The following is a 27,902-nucleotide window of genomic DNA, read 5'->3' as shown; positions in this document are numbered from 1 at the left end:
TTTCCAAAGCTTTTGACTCTGATTTCCTTTTTTCACTCCCTTCTTCCTCTGGCCTTGATTTCACCCAGGGAAGTTCTGAGGTCTCTGGGATTCATGGCATCCACCATCCCTATGCTTCCCTTCACCAAATTGCACATGAGAAAGCTTTAGTGGTATCTAAAGGGTCTATATTAAATCATCGAACGCTTAGAAAAGCGAATGATGATTTATTGACCCCATGTAAGCGAAAGCTTACAAACTCGAATGCTTAGATTGCACTACAGTGACAAAAATGGCAAAGTAATTGACGCGACTAAGCGATTTCTTTCCCAGGGAAAGAATTCACTTATATGCTGCTTCGTCATTTTGCCTTTTCATCTTTTCAAGTTCGACCAAGACACATTCGAAAGAATGCATCTTTGGTCATCTAATAGGAACCCGTATGTAAAGTCAGTTTGGCTTCAGCATTCGCATCCTCTAGAGTTTCCAATTTCTCCTGTTCCATGTCTCAAGTTGGAATTTCAGTGGTGAATTCACCAACTGAATTTGAATCTAGGGCTTCCCTGTCAACCCCTGTCAGGAGCTGTTCACAGGTGCCTCAGATGGGGTTTGGGAGGTTTACTTCAAAAACCTAAAGGTGCTAGGCCTCTGGTCTCCTCAGCAACAGAAGGAGCACATCAATAGCAAGGAAATAAGAGCTCTTCTGCTGGCCCTGACTACTTTCCATCCTCTGTTTTCTCCAGGATCCCTAAAGATCTTCTAGACAGCACCACAGTGATGTGTTACATCAACAAATAAGGGGGGACAAGGTCCTATCTTAGCAGATGGACATTCCAGGTTTGGGAGCTAGCGATTCAGTACCAAGTAACACTTCAGGTGGTGGACATTCCTTCAAGTCAGTATTTTGTGGCAGACTCCCTGATTAGGTCCATAACAAACTCATGAGTGGATGCTTCACATGATTGTGTTTCTGGACATTATCTGTCAGTGGATATTCCTCAAGTTAGATATCTTTGTTTCCCCTCTGAACAGTCAACTTCCTCCTGCCCTGGCCTGGAAGGTAGATGCCCTGTCTTTGTCATGGAAGGGGATGTTTCTTTATGCCTTCCCTCCCCTTCCTCTCATTACAAAAGTCTTGTATAAGATAAAGCAGGTTGCTTTCAAAATCTTGCTAGTTACTCTTTTTTGGCCCAGACTGCATTGGTTCCCTGTTCTTCTGCATTTAGCCAAGGGCAGTCATCACAAGTTATCTCACAGGGTGGATCTTCTCACACAAGATGAAGGATCTCTTATCCATCCCCACTTTTCCTGTCTTCAGCTGACAATGGGTGATAGGATTTTGATTCCCAATAGGCAACTTTTTTTCTGGGGATGTGCTTCAGGTTCTGCACGAGGCTAGGAAATCCTACTTGTCGAAATGGAAAAGGTTTTCTGTTTGGCATCTTTGTCATAACCTGGACCCACTTACTGTGGATGTTCCTTTGGTTCTGTCTTGTTTGTGTGCTCAGTTGGCATATTCTTGTATTAAAGCCCACCTTCTCAGCTGTTTCTGCTTGTCTGCCTTTAGCGCCTCCTTTGGCCTGTAGGTTCAAGGCCGAAATCGTTCTTCATATTAGACTCGCAGGAAGTCTGTTCCTCTTTCCTGCTATCTTAATTTTGTTTTGGAGAAGTTGACTCAGGCTCCTTTTGAGCCTGCAACTTCAGATTCCTTAACAGCCTTATTCTTGGATGACTGTTTTTTTTGTTGGCCCTTACTGCTGCCAGATAGGTGCCATTATGGCTATTCCTCCTTTTTTAGTTTTTCATAAGGACAGAGAGTCTCTTCGTACCAATCCTTCTTTTATACCTAAGGTGGTGGATCAGTCAGTCTATTAATTTGCTCATTTTTTTTTCCTTATCTGCAACCTGCTAGTGAGAATGTATTGAACACTGTGGATTTGCATAAACAACTCAGATTTTATTTGAACAAAACTAAAGCTTTTTGAAAATATGATCAGCTTTTTCTTTCTTTTCATCGTAGGTCATTAGGTTTGGCAGTTTCCAAGCATACTGTTTCCTTTTGGATTTCTAAAGCCATTTTTGTTGTTGTTATCATGGTAAGAGCCTTCCTTCTGTGGTCAAGGGTCACTTTTGTATGACTGTGGCTTCGTCTGGTACTTTTTTCAAGGGTTTGGATACTAATTCTATTCTTGAAGCAGTTATCTGGTGTTCTGTGCATACCTGTACCAAGCACTTGAAGTTGGATGCTGTATCTTGGGCTAGAGCTGGTTTTGCTAGGGCCATTCTTCATATGGCTTCCTACAGGGCTCTGCTGCCCATTCCTCCCCCCCCCTCTCTTCTTCCTGAGCGTTTGCACTCACCCTCATGTTAAGAACACTGCAACAGTGAAATAGGACATAGTACAGTTGTGTAAAAATCTTACCATAACATTAAATGTTCTTCTCTTCACTGTTGCAGTATTCACTCCCTCCCTCCTCCCCATGTTTTTTTTTTTTTTTTTTGTCTTTCTGGATATGTAGGTTACCCTCTGATATCCTAGAGCTGTCGTTCCTCCTGGGGCTGTCAGTGTTGAGGATGATATTTCCACAAGTCACCTTTATGGCCTATGCCTAGCACAGTCAGCATACTTGTTAACAACCTAAATGCTTTGGTATACTGGCTGGACATTGGACCCCCCTTGGCAAGGAATCCCTCATGTTAAGAATACTGCAACAGTGAAGAGGAAGACATCTACTGTTATGGTAAGATTTTACACAACTGTACTTTATGATAGAAAGAGATGAGATAAAACAGTAATGCATAATTAGTTAACAAAGGGTCTCCAGGGATAGGTTGTATTCCTGTGGAAGTTTGAACATTAGGAGGGAAAAAAGTGATAAACATCTGGAAAGTTTTGTTTAACAGAACTTTAAAAGAAAAGTAAGTACCAATGTCTAAGAAAGCTGTAGTGGCTGTATTACCCAAAGAGAGCAAAGACTGTAAAATTACATATGTAGGTACTTTACCGTAGTTAGCTGGAAACACTGTATGCCATGAGACAGAAAAATGAAAGTCTTAATTACCCAAGCTCATGCTTCAGTAGGTGTGAGTCTCTTCCCTTATGAACCAAGTCTTGTGCACTGTTCAGCATGAATTCTCCAAACACTGTAGTTCATTTAGTAAGGTTTTTATTAGGTGTTCACAGTATCCAAAGTACGTCTCCATTAACAGTTCTGATAAACAATTCAAGTTGCTGTGCATCATTTTTATTGTCCTGAAAAACATATACTGTCATAGTCTCTAGATGACCTGTTTTCTGTACTCATGCTCTAGACATCATCTATGAAGTAACAGGTCGAATGAATTTACTAACGTTAACTATCCTGCTAATCTGAACCCTGCATGTTATATTCCTTTTAGTCTTGTAAATTTCCTGTATTTACTGTTTCTAACCTCCGTCTTAGGCTTTGTCTGTGCTTTATTAACGAACATTTTGTAGATCTTTTCCTTGAGAAAGAACGTTTTGTCTGCTTATCTTTTTCTCTTTAATAAGCAGTTTTTTCATGCTTGGCCAGCAAGGTCAACATTCAGTGAAATATTCTTTTGTTTCCGCTTTATAGCTTTATAGGTTCATAGGTTGGTACTAGGCTATTGGCCCTAGGGCCTATACAAACCTAGCCATAACAATTCCCTGGATATTTCTTCCCACAATATTTACTTCCCTGGAACTCTGTCTAGCAGGGCGACTGACGTGATCCCCGAGGTGAATTTCCTATCTCCCCTCCAATTGTCGAGGTTCCTTTTGAAGAGGGCCAAGGAGGCGCTCTGCTTAACATGTATGGGCAGCCTATTCCAGAGTATGGGGAATGTCTGGGTCAGGAACCCATCCTTCCAGCATGTTTTGTTCATTGTGATGACAAGGTTTAGATCCCAGGAGCGTGTGGCTCTGAGGGATTGGGATTTCTTTAAGTGGAGCATGTCCAACAGCTCAGGGTTTGACATGGCCTTGTATATTAAGCAGAGATCACCTCTGAGTAGACAATATGCCATAGAGTATAGCTGGAGTTTTTTTAGATGGTTAGCATAGGGCATCTGGTTTAGACCTGTGATTTATTTTAGTGAGGTATTTCTGTGGCCTTTCCAGCTGTTGCAGATGTCTTGTAGGTACATACCAAACAGGGCGTTGTACTCTGTAATGGGTCTAATGAGAGATGAGTACAGTGGGGCAATGGCCTCCTTTATTCTGGATGAAAAGCCCTTAGTGATGAGGTGTGCCACATAGAAGGATTTCCTGACTGTTGTGGCGATGCAGTTATCGAAGGTGAGACCACTGTCTACCTGTGTCCCTAAGTCTCTCATCACACTTTCAGTCTTTAATGTACTGCCACCTATGTGGTAATTCATGGGTACATGTTTTTTTTTCCAAAGGGAATAACTATACACTTCTTGGCATTAAGCTTTAGCCCGTGGCTCTGGCACCAAGCATCTGTTTCTGTAAGGCCCCTTTGTAGAATATCCACATCATTTGGGGATTCAATAATGGCTCCCAGTTTGCAGTCATCTGTGAACTTTGTTAGCCAGAGTCCCTTAGTGTTGACCTGTACTTCAGAGAAGTAGATGCTAAACAAGAGTGGTCCTAGGACTGAACCCTGAGGTACTCACTTGTCACCTGTCTGGAGCTGGATTTGGAGTCGGCTACCTTTACAGTTTGGGTTCTGTCAGTAAGCCAGTTGTCAACCCAGTGAGTGATGTAGGGATTTATGCTCATCTTAGTAAGTTTATCTATGATTCTAGAGTGGGGGATGGTGTCAAAGGCCATGGAGAAGTCCAGATAGGCTGTGTGGACCTCCTTACTCTCGTCCACAGCTCTGTAGACTGATTCGAAGAAGTCACTCTGGTTCAGCAGGCAAGATTGGTCCTTCACAAACCCAAACTGGGTAGGGTCCAGTGTTTGAAGGTTGCCATTGTCTTTGTTTATAAGATCCATGATAATGCATTCCATGCCTTTGCAGATCAGGCTCATCAGACTGATGGGAACAGTAGTTCCCGGCATCCAAGGTGGAGCTCCCTTTGTGGAGTGGAATAACTGTAGCTGTGCACCACTCAGTGGGCACTAAGCCTGAGGTGAGGCTATGATTAAACATGACACTTAGGTGAGGTGCCAGTTCATTTTGTAGCTCATGTAGTACACAGCCCAGGATGTCATCTGGTCCCATGGATGTTGTATTCTTAGCTTTGGAGAGTGCGTGTTCTACCTGTGTGACCGTGATTATTGGAATTTGGCAATCTTTCTTTATTGAGATGGGCCCTTTAGGGGGTGAGAGGGGGGTGAAGTTGGCACTAAATCGATCTGCCAGGATATTGGCAACATCCTTGGGATCAGTATATTTAATGCCATTCTGTTGTAGCTCAGAGCATATCTGAGCATTGCCATTTAGATTCTTGACATAACTATAGAATGCCTTGTGGTTGTCTTTGGAATCTTTAGCAATTTTTATTTTTGTAACTTACTTTGGAGGATTTAATGAGGATTTTACTAAAATGTATACATAAATTAAACACCAGATCTGAAGTAGTTGCTTCATTTGATCTGCAACCTCTGGGTGTCTGATCCGACAGCTTTCCAAGCTCCAAGATCTGAGCTCCTAGCTCCTCCCCCCTACCCATAATCCCCTGCTACTAACCACATTACCTCAGATCGTTTTTTGCCGCGGCGGAAGAAGCTTCCCTGTGAAGAGCTCCTGGCTGGGTGAGATCATTGCTGGTTTTAAACCACTTTTTTTTCAACAAAGTTGTCGTTGTGTGTGTGCTAGTCCCTTTTTCTACTCCTAGTGCTAGTTTTGGTCCCTTTTGTTAATTTTATTCGCTAGCTTACCTTCACTCCCCCTCCCCGTCCTAGTGTTTGGGTGTGTGTGTGTGTGTGAATATGTCTGAAGAGCCTAAGGCCATTTTTTCTAAATGTACTGAGTGTGGCCACAAGCTTTCTCCAGCTGATGGCCACACTCAGTACGTTTTGTGCCTGGGGGCAGCCCATTTGTCAGAGGCCTGCCAGATCTGCGCGGCCTTTAACCTCCGGGCACTTCGGGATAGGAAGAACAAAGCTGATCCTGGCAGGAAAGCTCCCCCAGGAGTCGGCTTCTTCTTCCTCTCCCGTTCGGGCTCCAGCTGCTTTGGCGCCATCTGTCCCCCTAGCTCTACCCAGGACTCAACCTCCCACTTCGGGTTTGAGCTCTGGGGAAACTAGTGCCTCTTCCCTTAAAGAGAAGAGGCACAAGGATAAGGAAGGACATAAGTCCCACAAAAGGCGGGCCGAACCTCATCCTTCGGCTCCGCCAGTGAAAGTGCTTAGATCTCCCTCGAGGGTCTCCGGATCCCCCTCCTCTTGGCGCCGTTCTCCCCGTTTCTCGCCGGAGGAGGAGGATAGGTCTCCCTCGAGATCTTTGAGGCGGCCCTCCCGGCCCGCCTCTACTACTTTATCCAGGTAGACCCGAAGCATCTCCGAAGCGGATATGGATTGGATGATGCGTTGATTCTTGCAGACCCAAATGCAGATGGGGATGCTCCTGCCCTCTGGGGAGTGCAACCATATTTGCCCCGATCACTCCTTCTCCGACTCGTTTTCGGGTCTCGGAGTCATCAGATCCAGGCCCATTCGGACCCGGGGAATTGTCGGCGCCGATAGCGGTGGTCTCTTCGACGCCGACTATACCTTCGAGCTTATTGGACCCGAGCTCTCGGGGCCGAGGGCTGAGCGTCGGATCCGAGGGAGTTGCTGTGTCTTCGGCGCTGTTGGCGTCGGAGCACACCTCTGCCTCGGCGCCGACTGCATCGGCTCCAACCCCGATCCCTTCCTCGGATCCGAGGAGATTGCTCTCAAAGGCTGGCGAGAGTGGCTCTCCTTCGGCTTTTGAGGTAGTGGAGAGGGTACTGTTGAGGTCCTCCAGATCCCCGACCCGGGCTTCGGATCCACCCGTACCCCCACTGTATGAGGGTCTGTCTTCCATCATCCGTCCATCGGGACAGCCTGCCCAAGCCCTCCGGCTAGTTCCCGCGGAGGAACAACAACCCGTTGACGAGCCCTCTTCGGACAGCACCACCAAGGAGGTCCCTCGGAAACATCGGTGCAAAAGGAGGCACCTGGACTCCCCCGAGTCCGTTACCACTGACACAGACTTAGATGATACGGAGGGTTCCCCAAGGTCACCCCCTGAAGATGTCTCCTTTGGAGACATCATGGAAATGTTGCGTATCAGAGGGGGGTGGTCAGCTCAAAAGCCCTCTCTTGATGAGTCCGTGTTCCTGGAGGCCTTTGAGGCAGGCCCATCTACCTCCTGGGTGTCCCCTCCGGCCGACCCCCTAGTGGACTTAATTACCACCAGGGCGTGGAAGGAGCCCAACACCGTGGAGCCAATCCCTAGGTGCCCCGATAAAGTCCTCAGTCCCCCTACAGATAGATCATCTTGGGCCAAAGGAACCCCTGTTGATGCCATGTTGGTGGTGGCGGCCACCAAGAAAGAACTCGTGCAGGAGAGTTCTTCGGTTCACCCGCCGGATAAAGAATCTCGAGCGCTTGACCAGATTGGGAAGCGGATGTTTGCTTCAGCGACCTTTTCCATAAGGGCGCTGAACTATATGGCACATACCATTAGGCTACAGCGAGACTTGATTAAGGAATACGCTGCAGCCCCCCCCGGAGTCCATGTCGGTCCCAGACAAGAAGGATGTTCTTCATCTCACATTGCTGCAGTCCTTACACTTGGGTAGTCCGCTGTCCTCGGTCGGCCTGAATATCAAAGTATAAGGCTGACGTCGGTCAAGGCGCATTTGACTGACATCAGGACGTCAGGGTACAAATGCGCATGACCGAAGTCATATCCTCAGTCTTTTTTGCCGCATGGTCCGATGCAGAAGCAGTATTGCAAGTGCCGGTTGGCGTTCTGAAATTTTTCGTTTTCGGAGTTTCAGACCGAGTCAAAGTTGGCTAAGTACCCCGTTGGGGAATATTTTAGTTTTTTCTTGCCTCAGTGGTTTACCGGATGTCAGAAAAAGTGAATAATTGTATTTCTTGTGGGAAACAGATACCGCATAGAGACTATCATACTTTGTGTATTCCTTGTTTAGGGCCTGAGCACGACGTTGTTGGGTGTCGCTCTTGTGCTAGATTTAATAAGCGCACTATAAAGAGGAGATTAGATTGTGCCAGGTTAGTCTTTGGGAAGCGGTGCAATTATAAAATGCCGTTGGATGCTCCGACGCCCGCTTCTTCGAAGAAGTGCAAGGACAAAGCAGTGAAGCCTAGGCTAGAAGAACTGTCCGTACCGGACGCCGGTTCTTTAGAGGTGTCGGTGGAGCCGGTGGTTCCACCGGAGGTTTCTTTGGGATCCCAGGGAGAGACCTTGTTACTGCAGGATGTGGCCTCTCAGGAGGCAGGCCAGGGTGATGGGGCTTCTCAGGTTAATATACTCCCCTCCCTGCCTAGGGTGGTTAGGCCCTCTCCTTCTGTTTCCAAGGCTTCTCCTAGAGGCAGGCCAGGTTTAGCTTCAGTTGGTGTCACCCCTAGTTCTTCTGGAACTGTGCCCAAGAAGCATATGCTTAAAATGGCAGAAGATTTGATTACTCTGATTAGGGGTTCTTTGCCCCCTCCTGATAAGAGACCTAGGGTGGAGCCTGAGCTAGGGAGTTTTGAGCAGGCTTCGGATGTTTCAGAGTCTTCGGCTGAAGACTTGCAGGAGTACTCTCCTTATTCTGTTTCTGATGTGGATGATTCTACTCCTTCTGCTTCTCCTCCTGAGGATTTTTCTTTTTCAGAAACTCTTCATTCCATGAGGGAGCATTTTAAGTGGGAAGGTCAGGACTTCTCTGATTCCAGGAAAAGGCTTAGGGAATTTTTGTTTTTACCCCAGCATAGGCCTTTGGCTATACCTCCTGTTTTGGATGTAGTGGAAGATGTTTTTACAGAGGCTTCTCTTAATCCTGATTCTTTACCTCCTGCTCCTGTTAAACCGGATCGGTATTACAGGGTGCCTGAAGTTCATAAGTATCTTTTTAAGAGTCCTAGGGCAGACCCAGAAACTGTTAGCCAGGGGCCTAAAGGTGTTAAGGCTTCTGTTGTCAAGAATCCGGTTCCTGCAGATAAAGAAGCCAGGGCCTTGGATAGATGGGGAAAGAAAGTTTATACTTCTTCCACTCTAGCTATGAGGGCTTTGAATTGCCAGTTTCACATGTTAAAATACCAAAACTATCTCCTTTCACAGTTGAAGTCTAAGGTTGATGCTCTGGCGGAAGGTATTGATTGTAAAGAGTTACAAGATTTAGTACATGTTTCTGAACAGGTGGGTAAACATTCTTTGCAATGTGGTTTTGATGCTGTACAGGCCTCGTCTAGGGTGGCTGCCACTGGGTCAGTTCATCGCAGGCACGCCTGGCTGAGGGATCAGAATTTATCTGACCATGTTAAAACAAGGATTTTAGATGCTCCTTTACAATCTGATGTGTTGTTTGGTTCTCCTGTTGAGGCAGTTTTAAAGAAAATGGAAGACAAGGCTAAGTCTATGCAGACTGTTAAAGATTTTTTGCAGGTTCAGCCTCCAAAGTTTAGTAGAAATTGGCCTGCTAAAGGGTGGACGTATCCTTCTAATGATTCCCAGTCTAGGGGTAGATCTAGACGTGGTAGGGGCAGAGCTCAGGGCTCTTTCAGGCCTAGAACAGGGAGTTCTCCTGCACAGTCTTCAGGTGAGGGCAGGGGTCAGTCCTTTCGTAAACAGACCCAATGACCTACCTTTTCGGCTGCCAGATCCTTCTCGTCTGGCAGCACCTTTGGGAGGAAGGTTGGCACTTTTCAAAGAAAATTGGAGTTTAATTACCCAAGACAGATGGGTATTGGATATCATACACCAAGGTTACAGGTTTTATTTCCATACCTTGCCTCCTTTCAGAGGCATGCCAGACGTTCCTCCTCAACAAAGAATAGAGGCTCACAAGCAAATTTCTCTGTTACTTCAACTAGGGGCCATACAGCCGGTCCCTATGCCAGAAGTGGGCCTAGGATTTTATTCTCGCCTGTTCCTAGTACCAAAGAAGGGGAACACGTGGAGACCAATTTTGGATTTATCTATCCTCAACACTTATCTGGACATTCCCAAGTTCAAAATGTTGACGTTACAACAGCTTTTACCTCTGCTGGGCAAAGATCATTGGATGGTAACTTTGGATCTCAAGGAGGCTTACCTTCATGTTCCTATCAGACTAAGTTGCAGGAAGTATCTGCGTTTTCGAGCTGGGACTTCTCACTATCAGTTCTCTGCATTGCCCTTTGGCTTATCTACTGCCCAGAGTGTTCACGAAAGTTCTGGCTCCAGTGATAGCTTTCTTCAGGCTAAAAGGAATACAGATCTATCCTTATTTGGACGACTGCCTGATTCTGGCTCAAGGAAGGAAGAGCTTCTTCATCATTTGGAATATGTGATAGCAGTGCTAAGATGCCTGGGGTATTCTGTGAACGAAATAAAGTCCAGTCTAGTACCCTCTCAGGACATGTGCTTTCTGGGTGTAAGACTGAATACAGCATCCCAGATGGCCTTTTTAACCCCGGACAAACAAAAGAGTCTTTTCCTTTACTTCCATCAACTATCTCATCAGTCCGGGCTGACTGCAAGGACAGTCCTTCAAGCCTTAGGGTTCATGGCATCTTGTATTCTGGTGCTTCCCAATGCCAAACTGCATATGAGGAAGCTGCAATGGTATCTCAAAAATGTATGGACACAGCACTGCCAGGATCTGGACACTGTCATTCAAATAATACCTTGCATTCAAAAGGAATTTTGGTGGTGGGCTCAGGAATGTCACCTAAACAAGGGACTCTCTGTGACCCGGCCAGAGGCGAGTCAGATTTTAACGACAGATGCCTCAGACAAAGCTTGGGGAGCTCATCTAAATGGAAAGTGGATACAAGACAAGTGGCCTGCCAGACTACATCTACATATCAACCTGAAGGAGATGTTAGCAGTCCAGTTTGCATTAATAGCTTTCAAGGATTTACTTCTTCCAGGGCAGGTGTTGATTCTAACAGACAACACAACTGTCATGTGGTACATCAACAAGCAAGGGGGAACGCATTCTTATCCTCTATGCAGGCAAGCAATGATTTTGTGGGAGACTGCTCTCAGTTTACAGCTCAATCTTCAGGCAAGGTTTCTGCCAGGAGCACAGAACTCCTTAGCAGATGTGTTGAGCAGGCAATTATGGATCCCCACGAGTGGAAATTGGATCCTCATGTATTTCAGAAATTGACAGTGTCATGGGGAACTCCAGACATAGATCTGTTCGCTTCTCCACTAAACCATCAGCTGCCAAAGTTTTGCACAAAAGGTTTCATCCCACAGCTTGGAAAGTGGATGCTCTTTCTTTCAATTGGAGCAATCTTCATGTGTATGCCTTTCCACCTCTGCCTCTCCTCCCAAAGGTACTTCTAAAGGTCAGACAGGACAAGCCAAGGATGATTTTAATAGCTCCAGATTGGCCTCGACAGCACTGGTACCCATTACTGAGAAGTCTGGTACGGAAGCCTCCATGGCCTTTGCCTTCGATTCCACACCTGTTGTCACAGGAGGACAGCCATTTACTCAATGTCAAACTTCACTCTCTTCACCTAACAGCCTGGCATATTCTGTTTTGAACCATAGAGGGTCTCAACTTCCACAACAAGTTTTGAATGTGATTTTGGAAGCTAGAAGGCCTAGTACAAGGAAAGTGTACGCAGATAAATGGAAGAGATTTTTATTTTGGAGTGCAGCAAAGGATTTTGATGTTTCTGAGCCTAATTTAAGTGTGGCTCTTCAATATCTTACTGAGTTACTGGACAAAGGTTTGTCCTTCTCTTCTATTAAGGTTCATGCTGCAGCAATTTCAGCTCACTATGAATGTGACCCTCCATTGTTTTCTCATCCTTTGTTCAAGCAATTTCTTAGAGGGGCAAAGAATATAAGACCCCCACGTAGAGCTCCTACTCCTGCTTGGGATCTCAATTTTGTGTTGGAGAAACTCACTCTACAACCTTTTGAGCCTGCAGCTACTTCTGAATTGAAATATTTATCATGGAAGACTGCCTTTTTGTTGGCCATTACCTCTGCAAGACGGGTTTCTGAATTACAGGCCCTTATGGCGGTTGAGCCTTTCTTGATTTTCCATAAGGATAGGGTATCTTTGCGTACTAATCCTTCCTTTATGCCTAAGGTGGTTTCTAGTGTCGCTTTAAACCAAACTATTCATTTGCCTACTTTTTATGCAAATCCCCAAAATAAAGGGGAAAAGATTTTGCACACTTTAGATGTACACAGGCAGTTGCGATATTATTTGGACAGAACTAAAGGGTTCAGGCAGTCTCAGCAGTTGTTTGTTTCTTTTGCTTTGAGTTCTCAGGGCAAGCCTGTGTCAAAACAAACTATTTCTAAGTGGATTGGGTTTTGCATTGCTTTCTGTTATTCCCATCATGGCAAGGAGATTCCAGCTGGGATTAGGCCTCATTCCACTAGGGCTACTGCCACTTCCACAGCCTTTTTGAGGGGAGTGGCAACCAAGGATATTTTGGAGGCAACTACTTGGAGTTCAGTGCATACTTTCTCTAGGCATTATCACCTGCCACTTTACTCTAAATCCAGGGCTGGTTTTGCCACTGCTGTTTTGCAGGGCATTTTGGCAGCTCCTGCTTCCTTGTAGTTTGGCCATCCTCCCTTACCTCTGCTTTGGGATTCTACCCAAGTGTAAGGACTGCAGCAATGTGAGATGAAGAACATAGTACAGTTTTGTACCTACCATAAATGTAGATGTTCAAGATCCACATTGCTGCAGTCCAATTACCCTCCCTCCTTCCCCTCTGTAGTTAGAGGTGGTTGTGTGGGTTGGGTTGTAAATATTGTGTATATTGTACATATAATTAGTGCAAGGGTGGTTGGCTGTTTGTTTGCTGTCTTTTGGTTTTGACCTTTATTTTTAGGGTCTTCTGACATCTGGGGCAAGAAAAGACTGCGGATATGACGTCGGTCATGCGCATTTGTACCCTGACGTCCTGATGTCAGTCAAATGCGCCTTGACCGACGTCAGCCTTATACTTTGATATTCGGGCCGACCGAGGACAGCGGACTACCCAAGTGTAAGGACTGCAGCAATGTGGATCTTCGAACATCTACATTTATGGTAGGTACAAAACTGTACTTTTTTGAGACTCGGATGGCCACTCTAAAATCCATCTCCAATACATCTATGTGGCTTCTCTCCCACGCAACGGAGGGAGCAGCTAGAGCTAGCGGAGCCGGGGTCATCTTGCGACGTCTCTCCTGGCTCCGTCTTTGCGACTTCACGGATCCCTTCAAGGCGTCCCTCGCAAACGCCCCTTTTGACGGTTCTGCCTTGTTTGGCAAAACTGTTCGTGACACGCTGGTCCAAAGCGAAAAGGATGGGAAGACGCTGTTTGCCGTCGGAGTCCGCTTCTCTAATCCCCAAAGATCCTTCTCCAGGAATCAGAGGGGACAAAGGAAGCTGTGGTTCCGTAAGTCTCAGCAATCCCATCCTGCTGCGGACCACTCGTCCTCTAGAGGCAGAGGAGGACAAGGAGGACGCTGGCCCAGAGGCAGAGGGGGGCCGCGTAACTTCGGGTCTAGAGAACCTTTCTCGGACAGACCCGCGCAACAGCCCTGAGGACTTGCCCGACTGTCCCTCTCTGGAGGCAGTCGGGGGGGCGGTTGTCGGAGCACCTGTCAAATTGGGAGTCCCTTACAACAGATCGATGGGTGCTCCGGGTCATATCCAGAGGATACTCCATTCCATTCATGAACCTACCCCCCAAACCCAGATGTCTCCCCGATGTCCCACCCGATCAGAGGGAGGCAGCGGCTTTGGAGATTTCAAAGCTGCTAAGAAAAAGAGCCATCCAGCCCGTCCCCCCAGATCAGTCCGGATTGGGTTATTACTCCAGGTTCTTTTTGGTGCCAAAGAAAACGGGGGACCTCAGACCCATCTTAGACCTTTTTGCTCTGAACCTGTTCATACCCAAGGAAAAGTTCCGGATGGTCACTCTCCAATCAATTCTCCCCCTTCTGCGGGAGAACGACTGGATGTGCTCGTTAAACCTGAAGGATGCGTATTACCACATCTTGATGGACAGGTGATCCAGGAGGTTTCTCCGCTTCCGGCTAGGAGCCAGTCATTATCAATTCAGGGTTCTTCCATTCGGCCTCACCTCAGCCCCCAGAGTGTTCACCAAGGTCATGGCAGTGGTTGCAGCCCACCTGAGACTTCAGGGCATTCAGGTCTTCCCCTACCTAGACGACTGGCTCCTCACCGCGACCAACATGCATCAGCTCTGTGTGGCGAGAGATTATGCTCTGTCTCTGACCCACAACCTAGGCATCTCAGTGAACGAGCAGAAATCCTGCCCGTGTCCCACTCAAGCCCTAGAATTCATAGGGGCCAGGTTAGATACACGAATCTCCCGAGTTGTTCTAACGTCAGCCAGGCTGAACAACTTGTCGTATCAGGTGTTAGCCCTTCTTCGGAGCCCTGCTCCTCCGGCGGAGTTAGTCCTGAGGGCACTGGGGTCTATGTCAGCAGCGATCGGTCTCACTCTTCATGCCCATCTGCGAATGCGCATATTACAATGGACACTTCTAGTCCAATGGTCCCTGTCAATTCACCCGTTAAGCACGCCAATACCCCTGAGCAGGGTTTGCAGGGGCTCCCTTCTGTGGTGGTTACATGCGCAGGAACTCGGAGAAGGGAGGCCTTTTGTGATCCCCCCCGGTCGAAGCCACGTTGACCATGGACGCTTCTCGCCTCGGGTGGGGGGGGGGCATTGTTCAGGCAGATCCGTTCAAGGCACGTGGACTTCCCGAGAGACCGCATTGCATATCAATGTCCTAGAGATGAGGGCGGTGCTTCTGGCGTTGCAAGCTCTCCACGACCTTCTTCCCCTGGGGACTACTGCAATCCAGACAGACAACTTGGCAGTAGTCTGGTATATAAACAAACAAGGAGGGACCAGATCTTATCCCCTGTGTCGAGAAGCCATGAAAGTTTGGGAATGGGCGATGTCCACCAACCGCTTTCTGATAGCAACGCACATTCCGGGACAGTCCAACATATTAGCAGACAAACTAAGTCGGGTGCTTCTCACTCCATACGAGTGGTCTCTGAATCCATCTGTTGCGAAGCAGATCTTCCACAGATGGGGTCAGCCTCGCTGCGATCTTTTCGCTTCTCCTTTAAACACAAAATGCAGCGAGTACTTCACGATAGTTCCCCCCAGAGGGGAGATCCCCAGAGACGCTGTAGTCCATGCTTGGCCCCCCGGACTCCTTTATGCTTACCCCCCCCCTCCCACTCATGATGAAATTCATCCAGAAAGCCTGTCAGTTGGGGAGCAGAGTTATCCTCATAGCCCCATTCTGGTCTCGAAAGATCTGGTTCCCCTTTCTGCGGTCTCACAGTATGGCTCCCCCATGGATTCTGGATCCCAGTCCAGACCTAATCTTGCATCCAGTGGGATGCCCTACCCCGAACCTGGTCAATCTCAAACTTGCTGCTTGGTTGATCCAGTTCCATTAATGGCTAGGACTCCCGGTATCTCTTCCCCCGTTAAAGCCATTCTGGTGGCGGCCCATAAACCATCTACCAGAAAACTTTACAACAGCAAATGGAAATGTTTCTCCATCTGGGCCGAAGACAAAGACTTGGACCCATTTACTGTCCCTATTCCGACTATTCTGAACTTCCTTTCCCTGCTTCTTAGGCAGGGAGCAAGTGCCTCCACGGTTAAGGTACAGCTGGCAGCCATCTCCCATTTTCATGTGGGGGACGGCATAGGCTCTTTAGCATCTACTAAGTTGTGCAAAACCTTCTTAAGGGGAGTTTTTCTTTTGAAACCACCTGTAAAGACTGTGGTTCCCCCGTGGGATCTCACTCTGGTCTTGCAAGCCTTGACGAGACCACCTTTCAAGCCTGCGGCCTCGGTTCCGTTGAAGTTCTTATCTTGGAAAACGGCTTTCTTGGTGGCTATTACTTCAGCCAAGAGGGTTTCAGAATTGCAAGCTTTGTGTATCAAGCCTCCGTACCTTATCTTTCACAAGGATAGAGTGTCCCTCAGGACTAATCCATCTTTCTTGCCTAAGGTAGCTACAGAATCAAATAGTAATCAGTCAATAAATCTTCCTGTATTTTTCCCAAATTTTCACAACAAAGGTGAATACATGTTGCACAAATTGGATGTACACAGACAACTGCGTTTTTACTTGCACAGGACTAGAGAGTTTCGCAAGTCGGACCAGTTGTTTGTTTCTTATGCAAAGTCAGCCATGGGCAAGGCAATTACTAAAGTGACTGTAGCAAATTGGATCTGTCAGTGCATTATGCTGGGATACACTTTGTCTGGCAAGCCAGCTCCGGTTGGCGTCCGTGCTCATTCCACAAGATCTGTAGCTACCTCAACAGCCTTTTGGTCTAGGGTTCCAGTAGACGATGTATGTTCAGCAGCTACCTGGTCCTCATCTCATACGTTCATTTCTCATTACAAGCTGGATATGATTTCCAGGAGTAGGGCTTCTTTTGGCTCCGCGGTGCTTCGGAATATCCTTCCGTAAGGACCACCCAGGTTCTTGTAGATTATCTGGGGACTCTGTCCCACAGGTTGCAGATCAAATGAATACATGTTGCACTCACCATAACGTTCCATCTGAGTAGATACTTCATTTGTCTGCAACCGACTCCCCCTGCCATCCCCCGAACCTGTCGGGAATTTTCTGATCACTCGGAGTTGGTTCTGTCTCAAGTTGGCGAGGCAAAAAAAAACGATCTGAGGTAATGTGGTTAGTAGCAGGGGATTATGGGTAGGAGCTAGGATCTTGGAGCTTGGAAAGCTGCCGGATCGGATCCGAGGTCGGATCCGACACCCACAGGTTGCAGACAAATGAAGTATCTACTCAGATGGAACGTTATGGTGAGTACATAACTTCTTTTTTATGTTTATTTTACTCTCTAGTCTGTCGGCTGTACTGTACATTGAAAAGCCCTGATCTAACAACTCTTTAGACCCAGCTTCACATAGACTCATTTCAATTTTAAACCATGAAGTGTTTATATCTGTACTCGCTACGAGCATGGCAAAGGTGTTGCCAAACATGATAGGCTTAACTCAGTGTGCTTTTGTGGAGAGAGGCAAACATTTGGCAGCATTGACAGAACATTGATGATCCAGAGGGAAGCAGAATGTAAGCAAATACCACTGTTGTTGGTGGGCCTTGATGCAGAGAAAGCATTCTGTAGTGTCAGCTGGGATTTTAGGAGTAGGGCAGTGCAAGCATTTACATTCCCTGATGGAATAACAGGATTAGTTAGCAGAATATATGAAAGGGTGGAGTAAAGAATTAAAGTAGGGAGGATTCCTTTCTGACCAGCTGTGTTTGAACAGAGGATGAGGTAGGGGTGTCCTGTTTCTCCTTTATTTTCTTTATATTTAGAGCTATCAGCAAAGAAAAATAAGAGACCCACTAATTCAAGGTATAACTAGTAGTGTGATCAAAAACAGCTTTATTTGCATATGCTGTTATTTTGTACTTGATAAATCCAGTAAAGAACACTTTAGTGTTGTGAAAAAATTTGAGACTGTTTTAAGACTTTGGGATGTAAAACTGATGAAGTTAAAACGCAGGCTATAGTGGTAAATTACATATGCAGATATGAATTTGTTTATGTTTATACCCCAGGCAGGCTTCAGAGAAGTTTTCCTCTGGGTAGTTAGCAAATGCTGACGATGCGAGTGGAAGGAAAAAGTTTATCTGGGAGTGTATTTTTTGGGAGTATGAGTTTGCAGACTTTTAAAAATTCCATACAGAGTACTTATCAGAAATTGTGGGGGAGTAAATGGCTGTAACTAAGGAAATGATTCTTTTGAACTGGGCCACAAGATCTGCATTGCCTTGCCATAGTAATGCCTTGCTACATTTAATGCCAAAAGGCAGTTACTACAAAATGAAAATCAAACTGTAAACCAACTGTAATTGGTACTGGATATTACAGAAGAGGTAAGTGAAGTAGAAGTTGGAACCTTAGAACGTGTAAAGTGCAAATTATGTGAAAATAAATGGAATTCATGTGAACAACTTGCAGAATAATGTCTAGATGGAGGAGTGTGGTTTAAAGTTAGAGAGCAGTTTATGTAATAGAGTGAGGGACATTTGTTATAAAGTTAGAAAAGATGTATGTAATTTATAAGTGTAAATGAAAAATGTTAATATAAGTGCCTATGTGTAAAAATATTGATGTGAATTAAGTGTCCATAACCGTGTGTCATCAGCATTACTACTGTTGTTTGTATTGTAATAAATGAGTTGCTGGTTTGTAAATGATCTTATAGTTCAATTACATGACTTCTAACAATGACAAGTTGTCCTTTTTAGACACTGTAACATTCCTGAACCATACTATATTTATATCTCATTATTAGTTTAATTGCCATTTACGTATTATCTAGCAGAATTTTGTTAACCTGCTTGAAAAGTGCTGAAAAGTCAGAAACAGACTCCATACCTAGTAAATGTTTATTCCACTGGCCATCTCAAATAGCTACCTCCAAAACCATTTACATTACAGGACTGATTACACTCTCTTATATAAACTGTTTTAATTTTACTTAACATCTTATCTGATGTTGTCGATCTACATCTATTCTTGACTAATGGGTTACTGGTTCCAATCCTCAGAACCGATCCGAACATTATATAGCTCGCACCAGCTAAAAAACTCTCAAGTTAGTACTCTACCCATAACGCCCCTCTCCATATTACCTAAGATCTCCTTTGCCGCTTTTATAGAAAAGATGTGTCAGCTGACTCTCTCTTGCAGTCAAGTACGTTTTATAGCTTATTACAATTTTTCGAACTATTTTTCTGTCTATTTATTTCACTTTATTTACTTAGAAATATTAATCCATGGACTATATCAGAACTCGTCTCAACTCTCTCTCTTGTGTAGCTTCTCTGCCACCCCACCGGCTACAGAAAATAAGATCTCAAGTTCATTCCCCTCTGGGGTCAAACAAAGTACCAGCCCAGCTACTGCTTCAAACATTAGGGTCCATGGCAACAGCAGTCACTGTGGACATGCTAGCAAGATTTCACATGGGATTGCTACAATGGCTTCTTGCAAATCAGTGGTCTATCCTAACCCATCCAGTGAACCACCCCATACTCATTACAAGTTGCTGCAAAAAAGACCTGTCTTGGTTGATGGAATCCAATCAGATCCCTTTGTCCCTTCTCAAACCAAGGCCATAGTGACCATGGATGCCTCCCAGATGGGGTGGGGGGAATTTTCTGGGAAAGTCAGTCCAGAGCATTTGCTCCCTGATAGAGGCCAGTTTGCATATCAACATTTTAAAGCTGAGGGCAGTGCTACTAGCGTTGCAAGCATTTCATTCTGCCCTACCTGAGGGAACAATTGCAATTCAATCAGACAGTATGTCCGTAGCCTGGTACATCAACAAGCAGTAGGAAACAAATTTCCCCTGTTTTGAGAAGCCCTCCGAGTGTGGCAATGGGCCTTTGCCTCCATCCGCTTTCTGATAGCAACACACATCCCAGGGAGTTCAAACATGATAGCGGACAAACTAAACAGATGCATTCTACTGCCTCACACGTGGTCTCTCAATCCCAAGGTAACGGCAGCACACATCCCAGGGAGTTCAAACGTGATAGCGGACAAACTAAACAGATGCATTCTACTGCCTCACAAGTGGTCTCTCAATCCCAAGGTAACAGTAGCACACATCCCAGGGAGTTCAAACGTGATAGCGGACAAACTAAACAGATGCATTCTACTGCCTAACAAGTGGTCTCTCAATTCCAAGGTAACGACAGCACACATCCCGGGGAGTTCAAATGTGATAGAGGACAAACTAAACAGATGCATTCTACTGCCTCACAAGGACAAACTAAACAGATGCATTCTACTGCCTCACAAGTGGTCTCTCAATCCCAAGGTAACGGCAGCACACATCCCAGGGAGTTCAAACGTGATAGCAGACAAACTAAACAGATGCATTCTACTGCCTCACAAGTGGTCTCTCAATCCCAAGGTAACAGCAGCACACATCCCAGGGAGTTCAAACGTGATAGCAGACAAACTAAACAGATGCATTCTACTGCCTCACAAGTGGTCTCTCAATCCCAAGGTAACAGTAGCACACATCCCAGGGAGTTCAAACGTGATAGCAGACAAACTAAACAGATGCATTCTACTGCCTCACAAGTGGTCTCTCAATCCCAAGGTAACAGCAGCACACATCCCAGGGAGTTCAAACGTGATAGCAGACAAACTAAACAGATGCATTCTACTGCCTCACAAGTGGTCTCTCAATCCCAAGGTAACGGCAGCACACATCCCAGGGAGTTCAAACGTGATAGCAGACAAACTAAACAGATGCATTCTACTGCCTCACAAGTGGTCTCTCAATCCCAAGGTAATGACAGCACACATCCCAGGGAGTTCAAACGTGATAGCAGACAAACTAAACAGATGCATTCTACTGCCTCACAAGTGGTCTCTCAATCCCAAGGTAACAGCAGCACACATCCCAGGGAGTTCAAATGTGATAGCGGACAAACTAAACAGATGCATTCTACTGCCTCACAAGTGGTCTCTCAATCCCAAGGTAACGGCAGCACACATCCCGGGGAGTTCAAATGTGATAGCGGACAAACTAAACAGATGCATTCTACTGCCTCACAAGTGGTCTCTCAATCCCAAGGTAACGGCAGCACACATCCCAGGGAGTTCAAACGTGATAGCAGACAAACTAAACAGATGCATTCTACTGCCTCACAAGTGGTCTCTCAATCCCAAGGTAACAGCAGCACACATCCCAGGGAGTTCAAATGTGATAGCAGACAAACTAAACAGATGCATTCTACTGCCTAACAAGTGGTCTCTCAATTCCAAGGTAACGACAGCACACATCCCGGGGAGTTCAAATGTGATAGCGGACAAACTAAACAGATGCATTCTACTGCCTCACAAGGACAAACTAAACAGATGCATTCTACTGCCTCACAAGGACAAACTAAACAGATGCATTCTACTGCCTCACAAGGACAAACTAAACAGATGCATTCTACTGCCTCACAAGGACAAACTAAACAGATGCATTCTACTGCCTCACAAGTGGTCTCTCAATCCCAAGGTAACAGCAGCACACATCCCAGGGAGTTCAAATGTGATAGCGGACAAACTAAACAGATGCATTCTACTGCCTAACAAGTGGTCTCTCAATTCCAAGGTAACGACAGCACACATCCCGGGGAGTTCAAATGTGATAGCGGACAAACTAAACAGATGCATTCTACTGCCTCACAAGTGGTCTCTCAATCCCAAGGTAACAGCAGCACACATCCCAGGGAGTTCAAATGTGATAGCGGACAAACTAAACAGATGCATTCTACTGCCTCACAAGGACAAACTAAACAGATGCATTCTACTGCCTCACAAGGACAAACTAAACAGATGCATTCTACTGCCTCACAAGTGGTCTCTCCCAAGGTAACAACGCAGCACATCCCCCAGGAGTTCAAACGTGATAGCAGACAAACTAAACAGATGCATTCTACTGCCTCACAAGGACAAACTAAACAGATGCATTCTACTGCCTCACAAGTGGTCTCTCAATCCCAAGGTAACAGCAGCACACATCCCAGGGAGTTCAAATGTGATAGCGGACAAACTAAACAGATGCATTCTACTGCCTAACAAGTGGTCTCTCAATTCCAAGGTAACGACAGCACACATCCCGGGGAGTTCAAATGTGATAGCGGACAAACTAAACAGATGCATTCTACTGCCTCACAAGGACAAACTAAACAGATGCATTCTACTGCCTCACAAGGACAAACTAAACAGATGCATTCTACGGCCTCACAAGTGGTCTCTCAGACAAACTAAACAGATGCATTCTACTGCCTCACAAGTGGTCTCAATCCCAAAGTAACGGCAGCACACATCCCAGGGAGTTCAAACGTGATAGACAAACTAAACAGATGCATTCTACGGCCTCACAAGGACAAACTAAACAGATGCATTCTACGGCCTCACAAGTGGTCTCTCTCAATCCCAACGGCAGCACACATCCCAGGGAGTTCAAACGTGATAGCAGACAAACTAAACAGATGCATTCTACGGCCTCACAAGTGGTCTCTCAATCCCAAGGTAACGAAGAAGATCTTTCAGCGCTGGGGCCAGCCTTGCTGCAACCTTTTTGCATCACCCCAAAACAACAAGTGCAGAGCTATTTTGCCCTAATCCATCCTAAGGGGGAGTCCCCGAGAGACACTCTTCTCCTTGATTGCCCCCCCCCAGGTCTTCAATGTGCCTTTCCCCTCTTCCCTTTGATCCCTCTTTTCCTCAAGAAAGCAGCCAGATTGAGAAGCAAAGTAATCCTCATTGCACCCTTCTGGCCTCAACAAATTTGGTTTGCCTTTCTATGGCCTCATCTGGTTTGCCGTCCATGGATTCTGGACCCAGTTCTGGACCCTCCATCTTACCCTCAGGGACTGGTGCATCCCAATCTTCAGAGTCTCAAGCTAACTGCTTGGTTCCTCCAGTTCCATTAGTCACCAGACATAATGATATTCCATCCCTAGTACGAAAACATTTTGCTGGCATCCCATAAACTATCCACTAGGAATTTCTACCTCAGTAAATGGAAGAGATTTTCATTCTGGACTTGTGATAATGGCCTTGACCCCTTTTCAGCTCCGGTGAAAAAAGTTTTAGAATTTTTGGCAATTCTTCTTGGTAGGGGAGCTTCCGCTTCTACTGTTAAGGTAATTCTAGCAGCCATCTCTAACTTTCATAATGGCTTTAGAGGTCCGCCTTTAATCTCTCTCAGACTTTGTAAGGCCTTCCTCAAGGGAACTATCCATTTGAAGCCCCCTTTTAAGAACCCGACTGTTGTTTTGCAGTCACTAGTAGCTTCTCCTTTTGAACCAGCAGCTACTTGTGACTTGAGGTTCTTCTCTTGGAAAACACTTTTACTTATAGCTGTCACCTCCACAAGATGGGTTTCCGAATTTCAAGCCTTGTGTTCAAAACTCCCTTGTTTAATTTTCCATAAGGATAGAGTTGCACTCAGGATTAATCCATCCTCTCTTCCAAAGGTGGTCTCAGAGTCCAGTATTAATCAGACTATAGATTTACCTGTCTTCTTTCCAATTTTTTCTAACAAAGGCAAATATTGCTTACACCTGTTAGAGGTTCACAGACAACTATGTTTCTGTCTCAAAAGAACTAAAAACATCAGGAGGTCAGAACAATTATTTGTTTCCTTCTCTGGTACTACCTTGGTGAAATCTGTCTCTAAGGTTATGTTGTCCAAATAGTTGAGATTGTATTTCCTTCATTTATAACAAAAAGAAGCTAAAACTTCCAATGCACATTCCACTAGATTTATGGTTACTTCAGCTGTCTTCCATACTAAGGCTTCCATGAGTGAAATATGCACAGTAGCAACATGGGCTACTCCGCATACCTTTATTACTCATTACAAATTGGATCTGGTCTCCAGGGGGAGAGGAGCCTTTGGTTCTATGGCTCGCAGGAATTTCCTTCCATAGGGCCACCCAGGATCTAAAGTAGCTGGGGACTCTTCATTTATTCTTGGCGTCCCATCCACCTTTCCCCCTTCTGTGGATTCCTCATGGAGCCACCTGTTGTCCTGGGTCTTCTGTTAGGTTTTTCCTTGGACATGGCTTCCTTACTTGGAATTAGTTTCCTTCCAATGTTCTGTAATTTTGCAAACTCGATCTGAGGTAATGTAGAGAAGGGCATTATGAGTAGACTACTAGCTCAAGAGTTTTTTGGCTGGCGCGAGCTATATAACAGCCGGATTGGTTCTGTGGATCAGAATGGTAACCCATCAGTCAGGAATAGATGAAGATCGATAACACAGACGGAACGTTATGGTAAGACACAACTTTTTTCAGCGCAATAGATGTTTAATTGCCAAAAAAATAATATGCTAATATTCAATGCTAGTTTATCTAATGCTGTTAACCAATGTTTGTTACAGTTTTAATACTGTTCATTAAATATAAAAATATAATCACTGTAGCAAGAAGGTTTTCTCCCTAGATCCTATCTGAAAATGGGCTGTACCCAGTGAGACTAATACAATTATTAAAATGTAATTTAAAAGAAATAAACATGTCTTTGTCTTATACTGAAAACAGCAATTTGGTCAAGTAACTGCTTTTTCATATTTATGCTGAAAATATATGGCCAATTGGATGCACATTATTTTGAGGGGAAGTGGGTAGGGGGGAGTAAGGGAAATATCAGGTGGGATAGTATGTTGATATGCCTTCTCAGGTTGTTACATTTTCTGATGTTGATTTGCAGGATGCAGCCAAAGATGTTCTTCACAAACGCAAACTGGTAGATGAAGAGGTAAGCAAGCCTTTGGTATTGAGTTTTTTGAACTCCCAATTTAAATCATGCGTTCACCATTTTAGTTGCTGTTTTTAAGTTTGCTATAATTCTTTGTCTGTACCTTCACAGGTAGAGCAAGTCTCCTCCATCTGCTCATTTGTTGTCTGCACACCCATTCCACTGCTATGTTTGACATCCCAATACACTTATAAACAGGCTGGGTGCGCTCCCTTTTCAGCCCCAGACATTCCACTGCTATGTTTGACATCCCAATACACTTATAAACAGGCTGGGTGCGCTCCCTTTTCAGCCCCAGACATCCCACTGCTATGTTTGACATCCCAGTACACTTATAAACAGGCTGGGTGCGCTCCCTTTTCAGCCCCAGACATCCCACTGCTATGTTTGACATCCCAATACACTTATAAACAGGCTGGGTGCGCTCCTTTATTCACCCCAGACATTCCACTGCTATGTTTGACATCCCAATACACTTATAAACAGGCTGGGTGCGCTCCCTTTTCAGCCCCAGACATTCCACTGCTATGTTTGACATCCCAATACACTTATAAACAGACTGGGTGCCTCCTTTTTTCAGCCCCAGACATTCCACTGCTATGTTTGACATCCCAATAGACTTATAAACAGGCTGGGTGCGCTCCCTTTTCAGCCCCAGACATCCCACTGCTATGTTTGACATCCCAATACACTTATAAACAGGCTGGGTGCACTGCCTTTTCAGCCCCAGACATTCCACTGCTATGTTTGACATCCCAATACACTTATAAACAGGCTGGGTGCGCTCCCTTTTCAGTCTCAGACATTCCACTGCTATGTTTGACATCCCAATACACTTATAAACAGGCTGGGTGCGCTCCTTTATTCACCCCAGACATTCCACTGCTATGTTTGACATCCCAATACACTTATAAACAGGCTGGGTGCACTCCTTTATTCACCCCAGACATTCCACTGCTATGTTTGACATCCCAATACACTTATCAACAGGCTGGGTGTGATCCTTTATTCACCCCAGACATCCCACTGCTATGTTTGACATCCCAGTACACTTACAAACAGGCTGGGTGCGCTCCCTTTTCAGCCACAGACATCCCACTGCTATGTTTGACATCCCAATACACTTATAAACAGGCTGGGTGCGCTCCCTTTTCAGCCACAGACATCCCACTGCTATGTTTGACATCCCAATACACTTCTAAACAGGCTGGGTGCGCTCGTTTATTCACCCCAGACATTCCACTGCTATGTTTGACATCCCAGTACACTTATAAACAGGCTGTGTGCACTCCTTTATTCACCCCAGACATTCCACTGCTATGTTTGACATCCCAATACACTTATAAACAGGCTGGGTGCGCTCCCTTTTCAGCCCAGACATTCCACTGCTATTTTTGACATCCCAATACACTTATAAATAGGCTGGGTGCGCTCCTTTATTCACCCCAGGCATTCCACTGCTATGTTTGACATCCCCATACACTTATAAACAGACTGGGTGCGCTCCCTTTTCATCCCCAGACATCCCACTGCTATGTTTGACATCCCAATACACTTATAAACAGGCTGGGTGCGCTCCCTTTTCAGCCCCAGACATCCCACTGCTATGTTTGACATACCATAGACTTATAAACAGGCTGGGTGCGCTCCCTTTTCAGCCCCAGACATCCCACTGCTATGTTTGACATCCCAATACACTTATAAACAGGCTGGGTACGCTGCCTTTTCAGCCCCAGACATTCCACTGCTATGTTTGACATCCCAATACACTTATAAACAGGCTGGGTGCGCTCCCTTTTCAGCCCCAGACATCCCACTGCCATGTTTGACATCCCAATACACTTATAAACAGGCTGGGTGCGCTCCTTTATTCACCCCAGACATCTCACTGCTATGTTGGACATCCCAATGCACTTATAAACAGGCTGGGTGCGCTCCTTTATTCACCCCAGACATTCCACTGCTATGTTTGACATCCCAATGCACTTATAAACAGGCTGGGTGCGCACCCTTTTCAGCCCCAGACATCCCACTGCTATGTTTGACATCCCAATACACTTATAAACAGGCTGGGTGCGCTCCTTTAGTCACCCCAGACATTCCACTGCTATGTTTGTCATCCCACTCCCTTTTCAGCCCCAGACATCGCACTGCTATGTTTGACATCCCAATACACTTATAAACAGGCTGGGTGCGCTCCTTTATTCACCCCAGACATTCCACTGCTATGTTTGACATCCAAATATACTTATAAACAGGCTGGGTGCGCTCCCTTTTCAGCCCCAGACATTCCACTGCTATGTTTGACATCCCAATAGACTTATAAACAGGCTGGGTGCGCTCCCTTTTCAGCCCCAGACATCCCACTGCTATGTTTGACATCCCAATACACTTATAAACAGGCTGGGTGTGATCCTTTTTTCAGCCCCAGACATTCCACTGCTATTTTTGACATCCCAATACACTTATAAACAGGCTGGGTGTGATTCTTTATTCACCGCAGACATCCCACTGCTATGTTTGACATCCCAATACACTTATAAACAGGCTGGGTGCGCTCCTTTATTCACCCCAGACATTCCACTGCTATGTTTGACATCCCAATACACTTATAAACAGGCTGGGTGCACTCCTTTATTCACCCCAGACATTCCACTGCTATGTTTGACATCCCAATACACTTATCAACAGGCTGGGTGTGATCCTTTATTCACCCCAGACATCCCACTGCTATGTTTGACATCCCAGTACACTTATAAACAGGCTGGGTGCGCTCCCTTTTCAGCCACAGACATCCCACTGCTATGTTTGACATCCCAATACACTTATAAACAGGCTGGGTGCTCTCCCTTTTCAGCCACAGACATCCCACTGCTATTTTTGACATCCCAATACACTTATAAATAGGCTGGGTGCGCTCCTTTATTCACCCCAGGCATTCCACTGCTATGTTTGACATCCCAATACACTTATAAACAGACTGGGTGCGCTCCCTTTTCAGCCCCAGACATCCCACTGCTATGCTTGACATCCCAATACACTTATAAACAGGCTGGGTGCGCTCCCTTTTCAGCCCCAGACATCCCACTGCTATGTTTGACATCCCATAGACTTATAAACAGGCTGGGTGCGCTCCCTTTTCAGCCCCAGACATCCCACTGCTATGTTTGACATCCCAATACACTTATAAACAGGCTGGGTGCGCTGCCTTTTCAGCCCCAGACATTCCACTGCTATGTTTGACATCCCAATACACTTATAAACAGGCTGGGTGCTCTCCCTTTTCAGCCCCAGACATCCCACTGCCATGTTTGACATCCCAATACACTTATAAACAGGCTGGGTGCGCTCCTTTATTCACCCCAGACATCTCACTGCTATGTTTGACATCCCAATACACTTATAAACAGGCTGGGTGCGCTCCTTTATTCACCCCAGACATTCCACTGCTATGTTTGACATCC

At 45.7% G+C, this 27,902-nt stretch overlaps 1 protein-coding gene across 1 annotated transcript in view; it reads left to right on the top strand.

Moving 5' to 3' along the window:
• The window catches only part of CC2D1A (coiled-coil and C2 domain containing 1A), a 3,016,164-nt gene that overhangs the window by 2,935,575 nt on the left and 52,687 nt on the right, over positions 1-27,902 (top strand). The window contains exon 29 of the mRNA XM_044057686.1: positions 24,391-24,438. Coding sequence (XP_043913621.1) covers positions 24,391-24,438 — 48 coding nt within the window. The remainder of the gene's footprint in view (positions 1-24,390; positions 24,439-27,902) is intronic.

Source organism: Protopterus annectens, chromosome 15.part0 (assembly GCF_019279795.1).
Source record: "Protopterus annectens isolate FY-2018-M chromosome 15.part0, PAN1.0, whole genome shotgun sequence".
In the NCBI taxonomy this organism is placed as follows: domain Eukaryota; kingdom Metazoa; phylum Chordata; order Ceratodontiformes; family Protopteridae; genus Protopterus; species Protopterus annectens.
This window is presented reverse-complemented; position numbering and strand designations above follow the sequence as displayed.